General features: G+C 43.8%; 2 protein-coding genes across 10 annotated transcripts in view; one reads left to right on the plus strand and one right to left on the minus strand.

Annotated features, from left to right (window-relative positions):
• Nucleotides 1–282: 282 nt before the first annotated feature.
• Nucleotides 283–13,611, minus strand: ACP1 (acid phosphatase 1). Of its 3 annotated transcripts, none has more exons than XM_055251902.2 (6): nucleotides 13,450–13,611; nucleotides 6,585–6,658; nucleotides 6,376–6,489; nucleotides 3,326–3,387; nucleotides 1,459–1,564; nucleotides 283–1,317 (listed from the first exon to the last, which is right to left on the minus strand). In XM_055251902.2, exons 1-6 carry the CDS (start codon nucleotides 13,490–13,492, stop codon nucleotides 1,240–1,242), a joined length of 477 nt encoding a protein of 158 aa, XP_055107877.1. In that variant the 5' UTR covers nucleotides 13,493–13,611; the 3' UTR covers nucleotides 283–1,239. The 3 variants fall into 3 exon arrangements, 2 of the variants coding, with proteins under 2 accessions (XP_055107877.1, XP_055107878.1); XM_055251903.2 differs by lacking the exon at nucleotides 6,376–6,489 and adding an exon at nucleotides 6,221–6,334 and having other exon boundaries at nucleotides 13,450–13,598; XR_010116985.1 differs by lacking the exon at nucleotides 283–1,317 and having other exon boundaries at nucleotides 1,482–1,564; nucleotides 6,221–6,489; nucleotides 13,450–13,591.
• Nucleotides 13,612–14,399: 788 nt separating this feature from the next.
• SH3YL1 (SH3 and SYLF domain containing 1) overlaps nucleotides 14,400–16,156 on the plus strand; it is a 44,752-nt gene continuing 42,995 nt past the window's right edge. For 2 of the 7 annotated variants that reach the window (XM_055251895.2, XM_055251896.2), the window contains exon 1: nucleotides 14,474–15,241. In XM_055251895.2, coding sequence (XP_055107870.1) covers nucleotides 15,178–15,241 — 64 coding nt within the window. In that variant the 5' untranslated portion in view covers nucleotides 14,474–15,177. The other 5 variants (XM_055251899.2, XM_055251898.2, XM_063622874.1 and 2 more) reach the window with 5 other exon arrangements.

The raw sequence follows: 16,156 nt of genomic DNA on the forward strand, positions 1-16,156 counted from the left end.
CTGGCCAGGCAGCTGTGCGTCACTGCACAGGAGGGCACAGCGTAGAGGCAACATGTCCAGAGGATGGTATTAGGCAAGGACATTTCCAGCTATAGAACCTCAAACTTCCTTCAGAAACTAGACATGATGATACGGGGCAGCAATGTGCTTATTTTCATCCTTTTACTTCCTCATCCTGAAGATAAAATATGCACACCTAACATCACAGATCATGTAAAAAGGACAATACAATGTTTTCAAATGCTTCCTTACTTGTCAATAAAAAAACAGGCAGACACCAGATTTATATCTCTAGTTGTATTTTTATAACTCCCCAGTTTATTTTGAAATAATCATGATTTTGACATTATCTCAAAATACACAGAAATTACCTTATATCTGCCTATACATTTATTAAATGCTGATGAAGAATACTTATTCAATATTTAAGCATGCCAAATAATAACACTTTTCCCAACTTTTAAAATTATTTTTAAAAATAAGCCAATTTATATTGGACATTTGGGTTACATGTGCATATAAAAACAGTCGTATTCCTCAACTGACCATAGACTAGCATACAAGTGTCCTTTCTGGATGTAATTAAGTTTCAGAGGCAAAGTGGATGGGAGCCAATGAGCTGACCTCCTCGTGAAGTAAACTCAACAAAAATCATGAAGTATTGAAGGTGCCAACGACTGATTCCATAAATGTTTCTCTCTTCCCTATCTTTTCAATATACAAGTGTGCACTATGGGCATGTATAAATTAAAACACTTCTAATCTAGACTGTGAGCTCCTATGGAGAGGGCTACTGTCAATCTATAAAAGGCCCTGGGGAAGAGAGAGGTAGGACTGGGGAGCAGAGGGCACCTGCCCTCCATCAGGCCATCCACACAAACCTACTGAAGAGGTAGACTCGATTATCTAAGTCTCAACGGGCTTAGATGTTGACCTAGGCCTTCAAGTGAGGTTTCCCTTCATTATGTTGCTTGTTCTACTATTTTTGTAATTGGGGCAAAGTGAGATGTTCAACTAGTCTAAGAATGCTTGATATACCCCATAAACTGTCTGAATCAAAGATTTTTATTGATTCTTCTGCCAAACACAACTGATTTCCATCTACAATTACTTTTTAAGAGTCAACTGAACAAAGAGCTGGGGCTTTGGGCTCTGGAACGTGATTACACACTGACTGAGAAATGCAGGACCTCAGGGTGGGGTCTAGTCAGGCTGGCCGCAGCAGGGCACGAACCTGCCTCAGTGGGCCTTCTCCAAGAACGCTCTGCAGCACCTGACACACTGCTGGTACACCGTCTCAAAGTCAGAGTCATTCCCCTAAATGGACAGGAAAAAGAGAAAAATGGCAAAACCTGCATAACAAAAACATCCTTAACACAATCTAATCTGTTATTTAATATGGCAGGATACAGACGTGTTGAGTCTTCATATTAGCCCTAAAACGTGAACTGTACTTACATAATAGGGATCTTCAATAATAAGTTGTTTTTGTGGGTCATAGCTCCCAAGTAGTTCAATTTTAGCTTTGCAGGTTTTAACTTGATTACTTTTTCTATTCAAATCTCTGTAAAATTGAAATATGAACTTAGTTTTCTGATCTATGGTTTCAAGTTAAACAGGGACATCTGCTAGGGTCTTATGAAACATCCATATCAAAATCAAGACAGAATGACCTCATTTGAAATGAAACGGAACACTCAGCAGGCCCATGTGGCCCCTTCTGCAGCTGTATGCCACTGCTCTCTCTCTAGACAAGAGAGTTTGTAACAGCAGCTTATTCTGATTCTGTTACACAAAATATACAATAATTATATTTTCTCCCACAAAATACATTTTGAGACAATCAAGTTTCAGAGATAAAACAAAGGTGATAGAAAGGAACCCAAAACACCATCTGAACCAGTCCCAAAACAGAGGGCTACCAATTCCATCCTCAGGTGTCTTGACACAGCACTTCCCGCAACATGACTCATTCCTTAATTACTCTTCCATCTTTTATTCCTCAAGCCTCTGCCCAAGCTGAAAACTCAGCTTCACTCTAGACTTCCACCCTTAGCTTTCACATTGCTACAAAAGAAAAAGGCAAACTTAACTAAGGGCCTCCATTTATTTAACAAATTTCGACTGAGCACCTGCGACAGATGAGTTGATGAGTCAGGCATGTGCTTTATGTGGGAACGGAAAGCCAAGAGCTCCCGTGCACGAGGTTCTACAGGTCAGGAGTAGGTGCAGGGACGAGAACTGTGCGCAGGCCTAAGTCTAATGCACAATCTGGCCTAGTGACAGGGTAGCAGAACACCTCTATCAAGAAATGAATTTAAGCTGATCCACGAGGGGCAAATAGGAGCCGAATGACCCAAGAAGCAAGGAGGAGCTTCCAGGCAGAGAAACAGCACGTGCAAACGTGAGGCTGCAGGAACTCCGTTTGCCCCACACACAAAGAAACACAGTGCTCAGTGCCAGTCAAAGCAAATGGGGTCCCTAAAAAGGTGTTTTTACAATGCCCATAAGCTATGGTGTCAGCGAAAACAGAACAGAATAAGGACTGAAAAATAAAAATTAAAAAATGCATACATTTTAATGAAGGTCCTAATAAAAAATAATTGCAACTGGTGCATCCCTATCTGTTCATTTGTACAAAAGTAATTAAAAGCACAAATAGTTTATCTTCATCAAAAACATGAAATATTTATGAATAAGTAGTGATGCAAATCAGAATCCTGGAGTGACATTACATTATGATTTGTTCCTGACGACGCCCTGAACAGGGGACTGGGGCAGGTCCAGAGGGTGGTGACTGAGGCAGGGGTGCATACAGCAGGGCCCTTCCTCACTGAGCCTAGGCTTAAATCCCACGACATCCACCACACGCTAGCTGTGTGAACTCGGGGACATAACCTAACATTACCATTTCTCATTTCCTTCTTTCACAAGATGGGGTAATAATAGGAACCTATGGTTGCAGAGCTTTGGCCTCAGAATCAATAAAACACTGCCCTGTCCAGGAATCATTACAGCAAAAATATCAAAATCATTCTCATGCAGAACAATGTGCCTGATACAAAACTATCACAGCCAAGCTAGTTTTCTAATTAAATCACACTACTAATAACCGGGCTTTCCCTTTCCTAAGGTGTATTTCCTTGTAAATACCTAAGAGACAATTCTAGATTACTAAGTTTTTTGCTGTTCTAATTCTACATATGGTGACCATCACTGACTATTAAAACCTTCAAAACAGAAAAAGTAAATCTGGACAACAAATTACTTTGGCCCATTGCTGAATTGAGAGTTGAACAGAAATATTCTTCAAAAACAGGATTACCTCAGATTGCTTTCATCCATACATAGTATATAATCAAATGTGGCAAAGTCTTCTTTGGTAATCTAAAATTGAATAAGAAGTCAAAATACAGTGTTTATACCATTCAAGCCTAGAGGATGCAAAGCAATACTAAAAGAAAAAAAAAACACTGCAATATTTGAGCCTGTTGCTCACTAATTAACAATTAAATAAATAATTTTTAGGGTACTTTTAAGTTAAAATAGAGTTAACCTATTTCTCAATGTTGTACTGCAAAGAAATTTTGTATTATAAAGTTCCCTACAATAATCATAAAATAGTATAATGTGTAGACACAATGTTTATACAGCAGCTTCGATTCCTTAGTAAGTGTATAATACAGTCAACATACTAAAATGTCACATATTTAATCCCCTTCATTATTCTACTCTATTTTTCATTCCACAAGCACTGAACATCCTGGGCCCCAGTGACAAACACCAAGCTAAGCGGACAGAGCCATGTCCCATGGAGCTGCCCTTCCACACGGGGGCAGGCAACACACAGGAGGCACAGATGCCCTGGAGGAAATAAAGCAGAGAGGAGATACATACAGCTTTGGGGCAGGGAGGAGGAGAAGTATTAAGTTAGGTGGTCAGAGGTAGTCACTAAGAAAGAAACACAAGAGTAATAACCGACAATCCTCCTTTATTTTGATCGAATAGCCATAATTTAAACCTCACACAGAAGAGAATGCCACTCAGTATTTCTACTGATTGTAACCTGAAAGCTTATCGTTGTTTTCTGATATAATCTATAAATACACCTACTTAAAATACAAATGAAAAGATTATTTTGTGAATTTCGACTACTATAAATAATGGCAGAATAAGAAACACAAACATACAATACTGCGGAACAAAGCTGGAAAGTGCAACTTTCCTAATATACTTGTTCTTCTAAAAAATGAGAAACTTTGGCTTTTAGTATGCACCTCCAGTAACTAGAAAAGACTGTATTTCGTCAACAATCCCATGACATTGACTTATTTCAAAATCGAGAATAAGTACAATACTGAAATTTTTTTTCTCCTTTTTGTTTTTAGAGAAAACGTCTCACTCTGTCACCAATGCTGGGGTACAGTGGTGTGACCACAGCTCACTGCAGCCTCAACTTCGTGAGTTCAAGCCTTCCTCCTACCTCAGCCTCCCAAACAGCTGGGACTACAGGCATATGTCATAGCACCCAGCTAATTTTTTAAATTTTTTTGTAGAGATGGGTCTCACTATGTTGCCCAGGCTGGTCTTAACCTCCTAGGCTCAAGCAGTGTTGACCTCCCCAAGTGTTATTAGGATTATAAGTGTGAGCCACCATGCCTGAACAGTATTATATTATTTCTCCAAATTAGTCATGTGAGAAATGCCCTAGGATTTAATACTAAACTTGTTTTAAATTCTGGACTAATTGTAAATTTTTCATAAAAAAAGACTTAGTTAACTGTTACATAATTTTTAGATGTTACAATAATTGAGAAAGAAACAGCTATAACTTATGTAACAAATGCACAGTAAAGGATTTCCACTTGCAGCTATAAACGAAACAGCTTGTGGCAAATCACCCCTACTACTAAAAACAACTAGAAACCCCATATAAAAAACCAGTGCTCCAGTGACAATCAGGCTTTGTGGGCCACGAGGCCGCTCCAGCTCTGCTGCACTGGCACAAAAGCAGCCACACACTACAGGTGAATGAATAAGTCTGGCTGTGTTCCAATAAACACTGTTCATAAAAAAGGTGCAGGCCCCAATCTGCAGACTCCTGCCACTTGTCTTCCCGCTAAAACTGGAAAGTGACGAGACCTCAGAACAGGGATCTCAAACGGTTCAGTAGCAGAACTCTGTAACTCTGTAAAATTATTTAAATCCTATGTTATGGTTTGGATGTGTCCCCCAAAGTTCCTTTGTTGGCAACTTCATCCCCAATGTGACAATAGTGAGAGGTAGGATCTTTATTAATGCCACTATCTTGGGAGTGGGCTCCTGACACTGATGGGTCCTCTCTCTCTCTCCTCTGTTTCCCTCTTCCTGTTTTTCTAGTTCTCGCTCTCACTCACTCTGGGGCAGTCTCTTGACTCCTCCACCTTCTACCACAGGATGATGCAGCAAGAAGGACCTCACAGCCTCATGAGCCCCTTGACTTTGGACTTCTCCAAATAAATATATTTTCAACAATGGCCAGTAGAAACTGGCAAGATATGCAAATCCTGAAGAGATTAGGATGGATAAATTGTATAAAAATGTTTAATCACCTGACCAACGAAGATTCCATTTCTGAAACAGTCAGTCCCAGAGTACTTCATTTAAATAAAGAACTCTTAGAAAAATCAACTTTAGCTTCTAATTTATAATATAAAGACAAGATTACCTTCAATTGAAATTGCAGAATTTGATTGTGACTTTATTAGACTCCAAACTTAAGTGTGGCACAATAGGCTATAATTATGTGCCCATAATGTTGTTGGTATTACCCTATATTACTAAGGCACTTTACAGTTGAAAAAATGTTTTCGTGTATATTCTATAACTTCATTCTAGCAATAAACTTGCAATATTGGCAGGATAATTACTATGGCCTAAATGTTTAATAAAAATTATGCAGGAAGGAACAGAAGACAGAGCACCGCTCAGCCCCAGCTCGCAGTCAGGCTCTCTCATTATAAATTACCTAGCCTTTATGTGCATTTTAATAAGTAAATTCCAAAGTCATGCAAGTCTTTCAACACCGTGCAACCAGAAGTGAAACAAAATGGACACACTGTAGCTGGTTAAGCTCACCCTAAATAAACACATTCATTAATATACAAGTCTGGTTAATCCTTCCACTACTTCTCAAGTTACCGGACTCTACATATTAGAAATTGAACAAGAGCTTGTCTACCTGTCTTGCTTTATGGGCTGTGTGAATGCCATGATTTCTTAGGCAGCTCACAGCTCTTGGGTCTGGGGACCGGCCCACGTTCCAGTCAGAAACAGCACCGCTGTCAATAACCCACTGAAACACAAAACACACATCTTCAAGTCCAAGGACGGTACCTGCCGGGCAACGTGGCTCATGGGAATGCCGTGCCTCTTCATGCAGCTCTGCCCTCGGTAGTCAGGGGGGTTCCCTATCTCATACCCGGAAGTCGCCGCGCTGTCTACCCTCCACTGCAGGGGAAGAAACATGGAATTTTTTTTTTTTTGGCAATTTCCTGCCCAGAGGAGTTCAGGTTGGCCTCTTTAAGATAATGAATGGTACTTACATTCTCTGAGATGTTTTGATCGGTTACAAGTTTCCTGAAAACTGCTTCTGCAATGGGTGATCGACAAATGTTACCTTTAAAAAAAGGGGGGGGCAGGGAAACAGAGGGTTAGGTTGGATGGAAGGGCACATGTCAGCTCCCCCTCTTCACACACCTGACACGCGGGGGCTGTGCTATCCCTCAGGAAAAACAAAGGCCAACACTATCCTCTGACGCCTTTGTCCGACCAGTGAGGGTAGACCCTGCTGGAGAACAGCCCGTCAGGCTCAAGTTCAGTGATTTGACACCAACCAACCAAGTACTCCAAGTATAGATGACAAAGATATCAGAAAAACAATTTCAACCAAAATTATTGTTTAAAGAGTTGCTACTAATGATCCAGGAGTGAATCACGAAAATGAAGTGGGTTTTGAAACCAGCTTATTTTAAAATGAAATACAACAGAATAAAAATAAAATACAGTGGTCTGTCCCTCAGTAGACTCAGGGAGCTGGTTCAGGACCCCCTCCCACCCCTACCCAGTATACCAGAACATGCATACTCAGGTCCTATAGTTGGCCCCTGCGAATGTGGAGCCCAAGTATAGGAAAAGTCGGCCCTCCGTATAGATGGTTTCTCATTCATAGAACACGATATTTTCCATCTGTGCTTGGTTAAAAAAAATTCCTCAAATAAATCCTTCGAAGTTCAAACCCCTGTGGCTGAAGGGTCAACTGTATGTATTTTCAAGTATGTCACACATAAGGATGACTACTGTTTCACAAAACAATACACAAACACACAAACATGCATTTAAGCATAAACAGCGATTCAACACCTACATTTACTGAGCGATCACACGCAAAGCCTTGAGCCCAGGGTTACAGATCCAGGCATCAGCAGCCCAAGGTCAGGGACACCACTCTCCACACCACGACGTCGACACCAGGGCCACCCTTACTTCAGACCAGCAAGTGAGAAATCCAGGTTCCCCAGGGCTCTCTCAGGTTTGATAATTCCCTAGAATTACTCCCCAAACTCAGGAAAGCAGAACACTTACCATTATAATTTCATTATAATAACAGTAACAAAAACAAACAAACAAAAAAACCAGCCAAGGCAAGTGACCCATAGGGCACATTCTGGGAGGTTCCCTAACAGGTAGCTCCACTGTCCTCTGGGACACCTTACTCTCCTGTCATCAACATGAGACAATATTCAAAGAGCACTGCCAACCCAGGAAGCTCCTCAGAGCCATAGTGCTCTGAGGTTTTATTGGGGTTTTCAGAGGGAGACACAATGGGTTGAATCACGGGCCATTCAGCTGAACTCTATCTCCACTTTATTTATTATATTTATTATAATGAAAGTGGGAAAATGAATGCTGATAAGCAATACACTACAGTAGCACAGAAAAAGAACGATGGTACAAAGCAAAAACAAGATATAAGAAAATTTCTTACCAGAAAAAAGAAAGATTAGAGATGATATTAAAAGGATGATCAGGATCTTAATGGACAGAGGAAGGGAAAGGCATTTAACTCAGAGGGATTGTGGCACTAAGCAGGTGAGGCTGCGATGCTTCAGGTACAGACAGCCAGTGTCTGGAAACTGACGGGCTGGTTTACAGGAGCCCTAAAACACTGGGCCAACATTTGGACTTTGTGTAGCCACTATGAGGAGAAATAGTCCTATGGAAAAGGGTAATATGACTTATTCAACAAACGTATTTTGTATGCCCACTCTATGTGCTAAGCACTGTGCCCTAACCTGAAGACAGAAAGTTGTTTAAAACACAGACCCTTCCTACAAGTTACCAAAATTACCGGCACAGCTAAGGAAACGCTAGAAGAGCACATGACTGAATTGGAGAGGCCTTGTAAGAGGCTCGTATGAAGGAGCAAATACAAGACAGCGTCAGAGTGGAAAGGTGTGGCAGCTTTCCTCACCCATCATAAAGGTCATGGAAGATACTCCTGTAACAAAAGACAGGTTAACAAGAGCCTTCAGAAACGAGACCCAAAGACCCGGGGAAACGGTTTTGATGCTTAGCTGACCAATGCACAGCTGTGTAGAAATGGCACTGGACAAAAGGGAATGATCCAATGGTAGCAGACTGAGGGACCCAGCAGGGCCACAGCATTTCCTCCCCCAGGAATGAGGCAGGGCCCCTCTGGAATGCTGTCTTCAAGAGAAGGCAAAAGGGAGAGAGTGACCTTTCTAGGTTTTATGGCTTGCTTTGCGGGAGAGGAGTTCTAGTTTCTATGATCTGCATTGGGGAAGATAAATGATGGTTTCTACGACCTTGCTTCTGGGGCTGCTCTGAGGCCTTCCAGTCTCCTTAATGCCAAAGCACCATACTGAGTCCAGACATTAGGAGCTGAATTTAGGAAACAGATACGAAAAAGAGGAACTGTGAGAATAGGCAGCACTAAATAAGAGTTTACTCTTTATCACTATTAGAGTCTTCTGTTTATGATAAACAAGTACAATGAGGATCTTCTAGTGTTGTAAAACACAGCTAATTACCTAGTTCAGAAAACCAACTCACTGCCGTACTACAGCCTTCAGTTTCTACATTGTAAGACCTAAGCATATTATGTACTTTTTTCCCAGAGACTGTAGTTTCCACAGCAGTAAAAAATCTTACCTACAAACCATAAAGGGAAAGACAACAAATTAGCCTTGAATGCCCTCTATATGCTAATCTGTGTTGTGAAGTTTTTCCTTTCAACATTCTAAATTTTGATTAGTTTTTTAAACAGGTATTGTCATCAGCACTATTTTAATTATTGAAAGGCTTCCCATGGGTGTGTAACTCTTTTACTTGTCACCATATACCCTGGGAATATTTTTAACAGCAAACATTGTATTCCAAATTAAGACAATTATTATTTTGGAACTGCAGAACAACAGATGCCTAATATCTCAGAATCTAAAAATATAATAAAGACTAGCCCCACACGTTTACAAATAATTATCTTTAACTGTAAAATAACAGCTTACTTTCCCCACAACAATACGAAAACTTGCATTATTAACTGTCCTAAAGGCTAGCAGTAGCTTGCCCTGTTGATTTCGACAGTTGATGCCACCAAATTGTGTTATGAAAAAATGGAGCACCCCAGTCATCAATGAAACACTGTATGTACTTCAGGTTTCACCTATCAAACAAGTTCTAAAAACAGAACATTCCATCTTCAAATGCCTTTAAAAAAATATTTCAATCTGTAAAGTCTCAAGTTTGTCTTTTCCAAATTAGGCAGACTACTTTATACCCTTCTTCAGCATCTTCAATTCAAGGATGGAAACTCATAAAAGGCAACAGATAGGCTCTGGGAGGGTGGGGCTGTGTCTGCTATACCTCGTAAGAGACCCAGCACCCAGTATGGGTGTAGCCCAGAAGTAAAGTGACTCCACCAGCATGTGCTATCTCCACCAAACATGCTGGCTGGGTCATGGCTCCTGCATCATCTTCACTAGTAAGTCTCTGTCTTACAAAAACATAAAGCACCCTTCATAACTGTGCTGTAGTAAGGAGCTCAACTGTTTTCCATCATTAGCTTGACCAATGAAAAACCTCTGATGCTTTTCTACACTTCAATCTCAATAGGGTCCAAATAAATGCTTTGAATGAACAAAATTTTTTACATTTCAAAAGCATACAACACTTACTGTCCTCTATACAGCTACCAAGTAAAATGCCATTTACTGCTCAAATTCCCTCAGAATGCAACCAGTAAGGGCATGCTCCACCTCCAGTTTAATCTCAAAACAACAGCTGAAACTCTTCTTTTTAAACTTAAATTTGATCATTTCCCACCTCTGCTCAAAACTCTCCAATGTTTATTCAGAGTAAGCCCAAGTCTTCACATGGCCTCCCAAGATCTGGACCTAAAACAGGGGTCTGAAAATTGGCTCATGGTCCACTGCCTTTAGCCCACAGAGGTAAGAATAATTTTTACATTGCTTAGTAGTTGGAAAAAATCCAAAAGTAGAGTATCTTGTGACATGTGAAAATTATACAGAGTTCCATCCAATTCTGATGTCCACAAATGAAGATCCACTAGAACACTGCCAGGTACATCATATGGATGGCTACTTTGTGCTACACCCTTTCTGTATGACATGTGAAGCAAATCTAAAATAATTATAATCTGGTTCTTTTAAACAAAGAGTTTGCAGACTCCTGCCCTAAAGGACCAGTGTATATAAGGAATTAACTTCTCCCTATACATCTACAATGGAAGCACTGAGAAAACAGGCGCTCAAATTATCTGCTAAATTTTCAGGTATAGATGAGGAATCCTGACTGAGAAAAGGTATCTGGCCACTAGGCCCAGCCACTGAAGCTTCCCTGCGGTTCATGACCATGGCCAGTATTCTCCCTTCAAAACCTTTACCTGCTTTCCTCTGGGTTCAGGATGCTTCTCCAAAATATCCTAGGCTTGCTTCCTCACCTCCTTCAAGTCTTTACTCAAAGGTCATCTATCAGGTGGGGCCTTCCCTGACCATCCCACTCAAAACTGCACTCCACTCCCATTCCCCTTTTCTGCTCCATTTTTCTTAATCTTCATAACAACCGATTGAGCACGTCAATTAATACTTGCTAGTGACTGAGAGAATGTGAGCTCCGTAGAGGCTGGGATTTTTGTCTGTTGTGTTCACCACTCCATATATCCCTACCAATTAGAGTTCATGCCACATAGTAGATGCTCAACAACAACAACAACAAATTACTGAATTGTATTGAAATACGGTAGTCATCCCTTTTCCAAGGTTTTGCTTTCCATGGTTACCCCGTCGTCAGCTTCAGTTGGAAAATATTAAATGAAGAATTCCACAAATAATTCCTAAGTTTTAAATTGTGCACTGTTCTGAGTAGCAGGATAAATTCTCATGCCATCCCATTCCGTCCTGCCCCAGAAGTGAATCACGCCTTTGTCCAGCATATCCATGCTGTCTATCCACCTATTGCCCTCTAGCTTATCAGATCCATTATGATGCTATCACAGTGCCTGAGTTCAAGTCACCCTTAGTTTACTAATAATAGCCCCAAGTCATAAGAGTAGTGAAGCTAGCAATTCAGATATGGCAAAGAGAAGCCATAAGCACTACCTTTAAGTAAAAAGGTGAAAGTTTTTGACTTCTTATGGAAAGAAAAAAACATCTTATACTGAGGTTACTAAGATCTACAGTACGAACAAATCTTCTATCCATGAAAATGTAAACAAGGAAAAAGAAATTCCTGATAGTCTGCTGTCTCGCCTCAAACTGCAAAAGTTGCGACCGCAGTTTTAAGAGCTTAGTTAAGGTGGCAACGGCATTACATTTGTGGGTGGAAGAAATGAGCAGACACATGTTCCAATTGACAGCAATTGGGTTTGGTACTACCCACGGTTTCAGGATCCACTGGAGAGTCTTGGAATGTATCCCCTACAGCTAAAGTGGGACTACTGTATATGCAAGGATACACTTCCCCATTAACAGCAACCATGATACATTATACCAGCATAATCGACAATACCAACCAAAACTATATAAGGGAATGGAATATTATTTAGTAACCATCCTTAACCAAACTACTGTTTAATAAACTTGTTGATTTCATCATTCAGCCTTCAATGAGTCTTAAAAGTCAAATGATGCCCACTACCAATGTGACACAAGGTAAGCCTTCTAATTCTTCTTCCACAGAAATTAACTTCTACAAAACCCAGTCGGCGTTTATCATATATTGTCCTAAAGCTGGAAACAAAATGAAAAATAAGCCACAGTTATTGCCCTCAACAAAACTAAACTTAGCTGGGATTTCAACAGACTATCAAATAATTATAGTAAAATTTGTGTAATAAAAGATGTAGATAAGAAATCACAAGAAGCAACTCATGATCTGAGAAAGCAAAGGAAGAAATATTTGGGTTTGACTTTATAAAATAAAAAGGCTTTCCAGGCAAAATGCATAATGGGCACCCAGCAATGAAGGCTCAGTAAGCATGTGAAGTGCCACCGAACAACGAAAGGTTCTGGAAGGCAGTGTCCCGAGGGTGTGGGCAGGAAAAGGTACAGGAGATAAAGCGGGGAGTCTGTAAAAATAAACAGAAACTTTACTCTGCAGGAAATGCAAACTCACAGAAGGTTTTAAGTAACCAGACTACTGACAATTTAGGCCTTCCTCTCAGGGTGGAGGCACCGAGGAATATAACCTTGTAGTGCTACACCAAAGGAAGATCCCTGAAGACCAAACGGAAAGTAAATTATGTTTGAAGTAAGCTAAGCTAAGTGTTGAAATTCTAGGAGTGAAAATAATTTAAGCTGGAAAGTTCCTGAAAAGCCATTCATAAAATACACTTTCATTTTATCATGGGCCAAAGTTATACAAGGACCTCCAGGTCTCCTTTGCTTGGCTTTTACAATCAAAAAACCCGAAACCGTAAAACTCCACTTCCCTTTAACTCAGATCCATATCTAAGCATGGGCTAAGGAAACTAGCAAACAAAACAATGTTGTCATAGGACTCAGGAGGCCCCTAAGAGACCACATCAGTCCGACAACCTCCAGGCCTACCTGGGCCCATTGGAGGAGAACGGGAGGGATTCTAGCAGGCGCAAAGAAGAACCTTGGCTTGTAGGGGCTGTGGCTGCAGATGCCAAGAGCCCCGGGCGAGGGGCCCCAGGTTTAGAGGGCAGGCTGGGCGGATGCACGGGGCGGATGGGGAACGGGCGCTGCGGGACACTCCTAGAACACTCCTAGAACACTCTAGGCCTCCCAGTCCCTGGCCTCCTCCCCCTCATTGTTCTTAGCCCGGCGGCACAACCTACAGCGCACAAGCCCGATCCAACTCTCGAGGGGACGTCAGAACATGAGTAAGTCGGCACCCTCTTACCCAAACACACAAACAGCACGGATTTGGTAGCCTGTTCCGCCATCTTCCCGCGCGCAGAGGCGCCGAGAGACCGCGACGTTCCGCCCGCTGACGCGGCGCAGGCGCGCTGCCAGCCTCTCGCCCCGTGCGCCTGCGCAGTCCCGCACCAACGCCACCAGGGCGGCGCGTGGGAGAGCCACGCCTGCGCAATCGACTCCAGTGCGCCTGCGGAGGCGGTCCTGTGACAGTCTTAGGGCGGGCGGGGAGGGTCCGCGGGTCACCTGCAGGGACGGGGCCGCCGTTCACCTGCAGGGGCGGGGCTGCAGGTTTTCCGGAGGAGGAGGAGCCGCGGGGGTGGGGTCACCTGGAGGGAATAGGGCCGCGGAAGGCGAGGGGGTGTGTGTGTTTTGCGGGGGGGGGTCACCTGGAGGGGGCGGGGCTGCGGGTCGCTTGGAGGGGAAGGAGCCGCGGGAGGTAAAGATTACCTATAGGGGACGGGGCCGCAGGAAAGGGGTACCTGGAGGAGGAAGGGCCGCGGGTCACCTGCAGGGTGGGCTCAGGCCTGGCGGCTCCGCGGGCGGCCCACCTGGGTTGGCGCACAGCGCGAGTCTCGCGCACGTGGCGGGCTGTGGTGCGTGTAGTCCGACTTTGCCTAGAGGGGCTGGGCGGGTCAGTGGGGGGAACCTGCCTTGAGCACCGCAGGGTCCACGCCGGACCAGGGCGGCCTTGGGCCAGCGCGCCCCTTGAGACCCCCCACCCCCAACGCCGTGCTTGGAGCCGCCCCGGGGCCCTGGGCTTTTCGATCTTAAGGACGGGGCGGTTCCAAAGTCCCTGGGGGCGAAGGCCCGAGCGCGGTCCGGCGGGCGCGTGGTTTTTGTCCCGCGAAACGTACATGGCAGGTGTCCTGCGCCGCCTCCTCCGTCACCTGCTGCAGGTACGCCCTCGCTGGGGCCTCCCTGTCCGGGGGGCGGGGCAGCGCGCCTTCCTCTTCCTGGGCAACCTCGGGACCGGGCGCCGCGGCCGGGCGGGCACCAGTGAGTACCCGGGGGCCCACCTGTCCGGCCGCACTCTTCCCTCTCAAGAGCTGGGCGGTGGTGGGAAGAGGAGGACGGGGAAACCGGCGATGCCTCTGGGGTTTCTAGGTCGCGCGTCTGTTAACCGCAAACCCCCCAAAGTTAAGATAGAGCAGCTCCCAGGACTTTCTTGACCACAGCGATTTTGATTGAAGTTTAGCCACCGTCTTTTCCATTTTTAGAAAAGCTATTCCGAAGTTTGGAATGTTGACGATGGTCGTGTTATTTTTAACTTCCTGATATTTGAACGGCCAGGTGTCAGCGACCATCCTTCCGTTCCACAGAAGCGGCTCTGAAGTTTGGGTCGGATGCGCGCGCTTGGAATGTGCGTGGAACCCGCGGCAGGCGCGGGGAGGAGGCCTTGGCTAGGGCGCCGGCGAGGTTCGAGTTTGCCAGCCCCCCAACCTGGAAGAGAAGGGCCAGCCCCTCACACCCGGAAGGGAAGGGCCAGTCCCCCCAACACCTGGGGCCAGGGTCGCAGGGTCGCGGGGCCGCAGGGCGAGCGCGGGGTCGCGGCGAGCACGGGTCCTCTCTGATCGCTGGGCCTGGGCGCTGGCTGCTGAGTTTTTCCTTCTTTAAGGAAGTGTGAAACTGGTCTGAATCGGTTGACCACCGTAAGGAAATGGGATTTACACTGTGGACAGAGATGTGTCCTTTTCACTTCACTTGAACCAATATGCCCGTGCCCCCGTGGAGGCTGAGTTGGAAAGTGACACGAAGCTGCCCCCACAAGAGAACAGGTGCTCGGTTTCTCTTCTGCTTACAGGAGATGCATGTCCTGATTTCTTGTTCTCCTAGGTGTTTTTATTGAGATGTAGGGAATATCTGAATTCATAACGACTTAGAAGATCTGTACACACAGTTGAGAGAACAGGTCTCGAGGATAAGGTGCTGTTTACTCCCGTGGGCTGGCCTGTTATTAAAATACTTGTGCAGCGACTGATGTTTACAAATTACTATGTTGGAGGTTAAAATGATCAAAGTGATAGCCTCCATCCTGTCTATCATGTTTGAGGAGAATTGGTTATTTGGTTCACTAATGTTCTATTTAAAGAAAATTTCTGTAAAACTAGTAAATGTTACCCCTCATCTTTTGTAAGTTAAAAAAAAGTTTAAAATAATGTTTGCTCATCAAAAGTGATTTGATACTTTCGTTCTGTTTAGGAAAACTTTATTCTCAAGAGATTTCTCATTCCGCAGAAATAAGGATCTGGCATGTCAACACAAACATAGGAAGTTGATGCAGTCAAAGGGAAATAACTGCTGCCCTGACTCTGCTGAGACCTTCACAAGTCCCTGTGCACACCAGTTTATTTGCCAGTGAGTGGCGTCATGATAAGACATAATTCTCTGCTCTTTGAGACCTAAGCACAGGAAGTTTTTAAAAAAATTCTCTCTGGGAAGATCCCATATTTTACTCTAAAAGATCAGACCGGTGTGGCATTTGTGGACCTGCTCTGTACCGAGATCACACTCTTCAGCTGGAGAAGAGGGATGGCAGGAATAAATAAAGGGCTTCCCTGTCTGCTGAGGGAGCAGAGAAACCTTTCTCTGTCCTCTTCCTTCCCCAGCCACAGCCTGGGTTTGGGGGACTGGAAACAAGCTCAGGCTAGCAGTTGATGTTCAAATGGTAGTCTGAAAGTTTGACTAGGGAA

The sequence above is a fragment of the Symphalangus syndactylus genome, chromosome 18 (genome assembly GCF_028878055.3).
Source record: "Symphalangus syndactylus isolate Jambi chromosome 18, NHGRI_mSymSyn1-v2.1_pri, whole genome shotgun sequence".
NCBI lineage: Eukaryota > Metazoa > Chordata > Mammalia > Primates > Hylobatidae > Symphalangus > Symphalangus syndactylus.

Excerpts from the sequence above, each read along its gene's own strand:
- ACP1 (XM_055251902.2), bottom strand. The coding sequence starts at position 13,492 with ATGGCGGAACAGGCTACCAAATCCGTGCTGTTTGTGTGTTTGG. Across the intron at positions 1,565-3,325 it reads ATGGATGAAAGCAATCTGAG|AGATTTGAATAGAAAAAGTA; the intron begins GTAATCCTGTTT and ends TCAATTTTACAG. Across the intron at positions 1,318-1,458 it reads TTATTGAAGATCCCTATTAT|GGGAATGACTCTGACTTTGA; the intron begins GTAAGTACAGTT and ends CTGTCCATTTAG.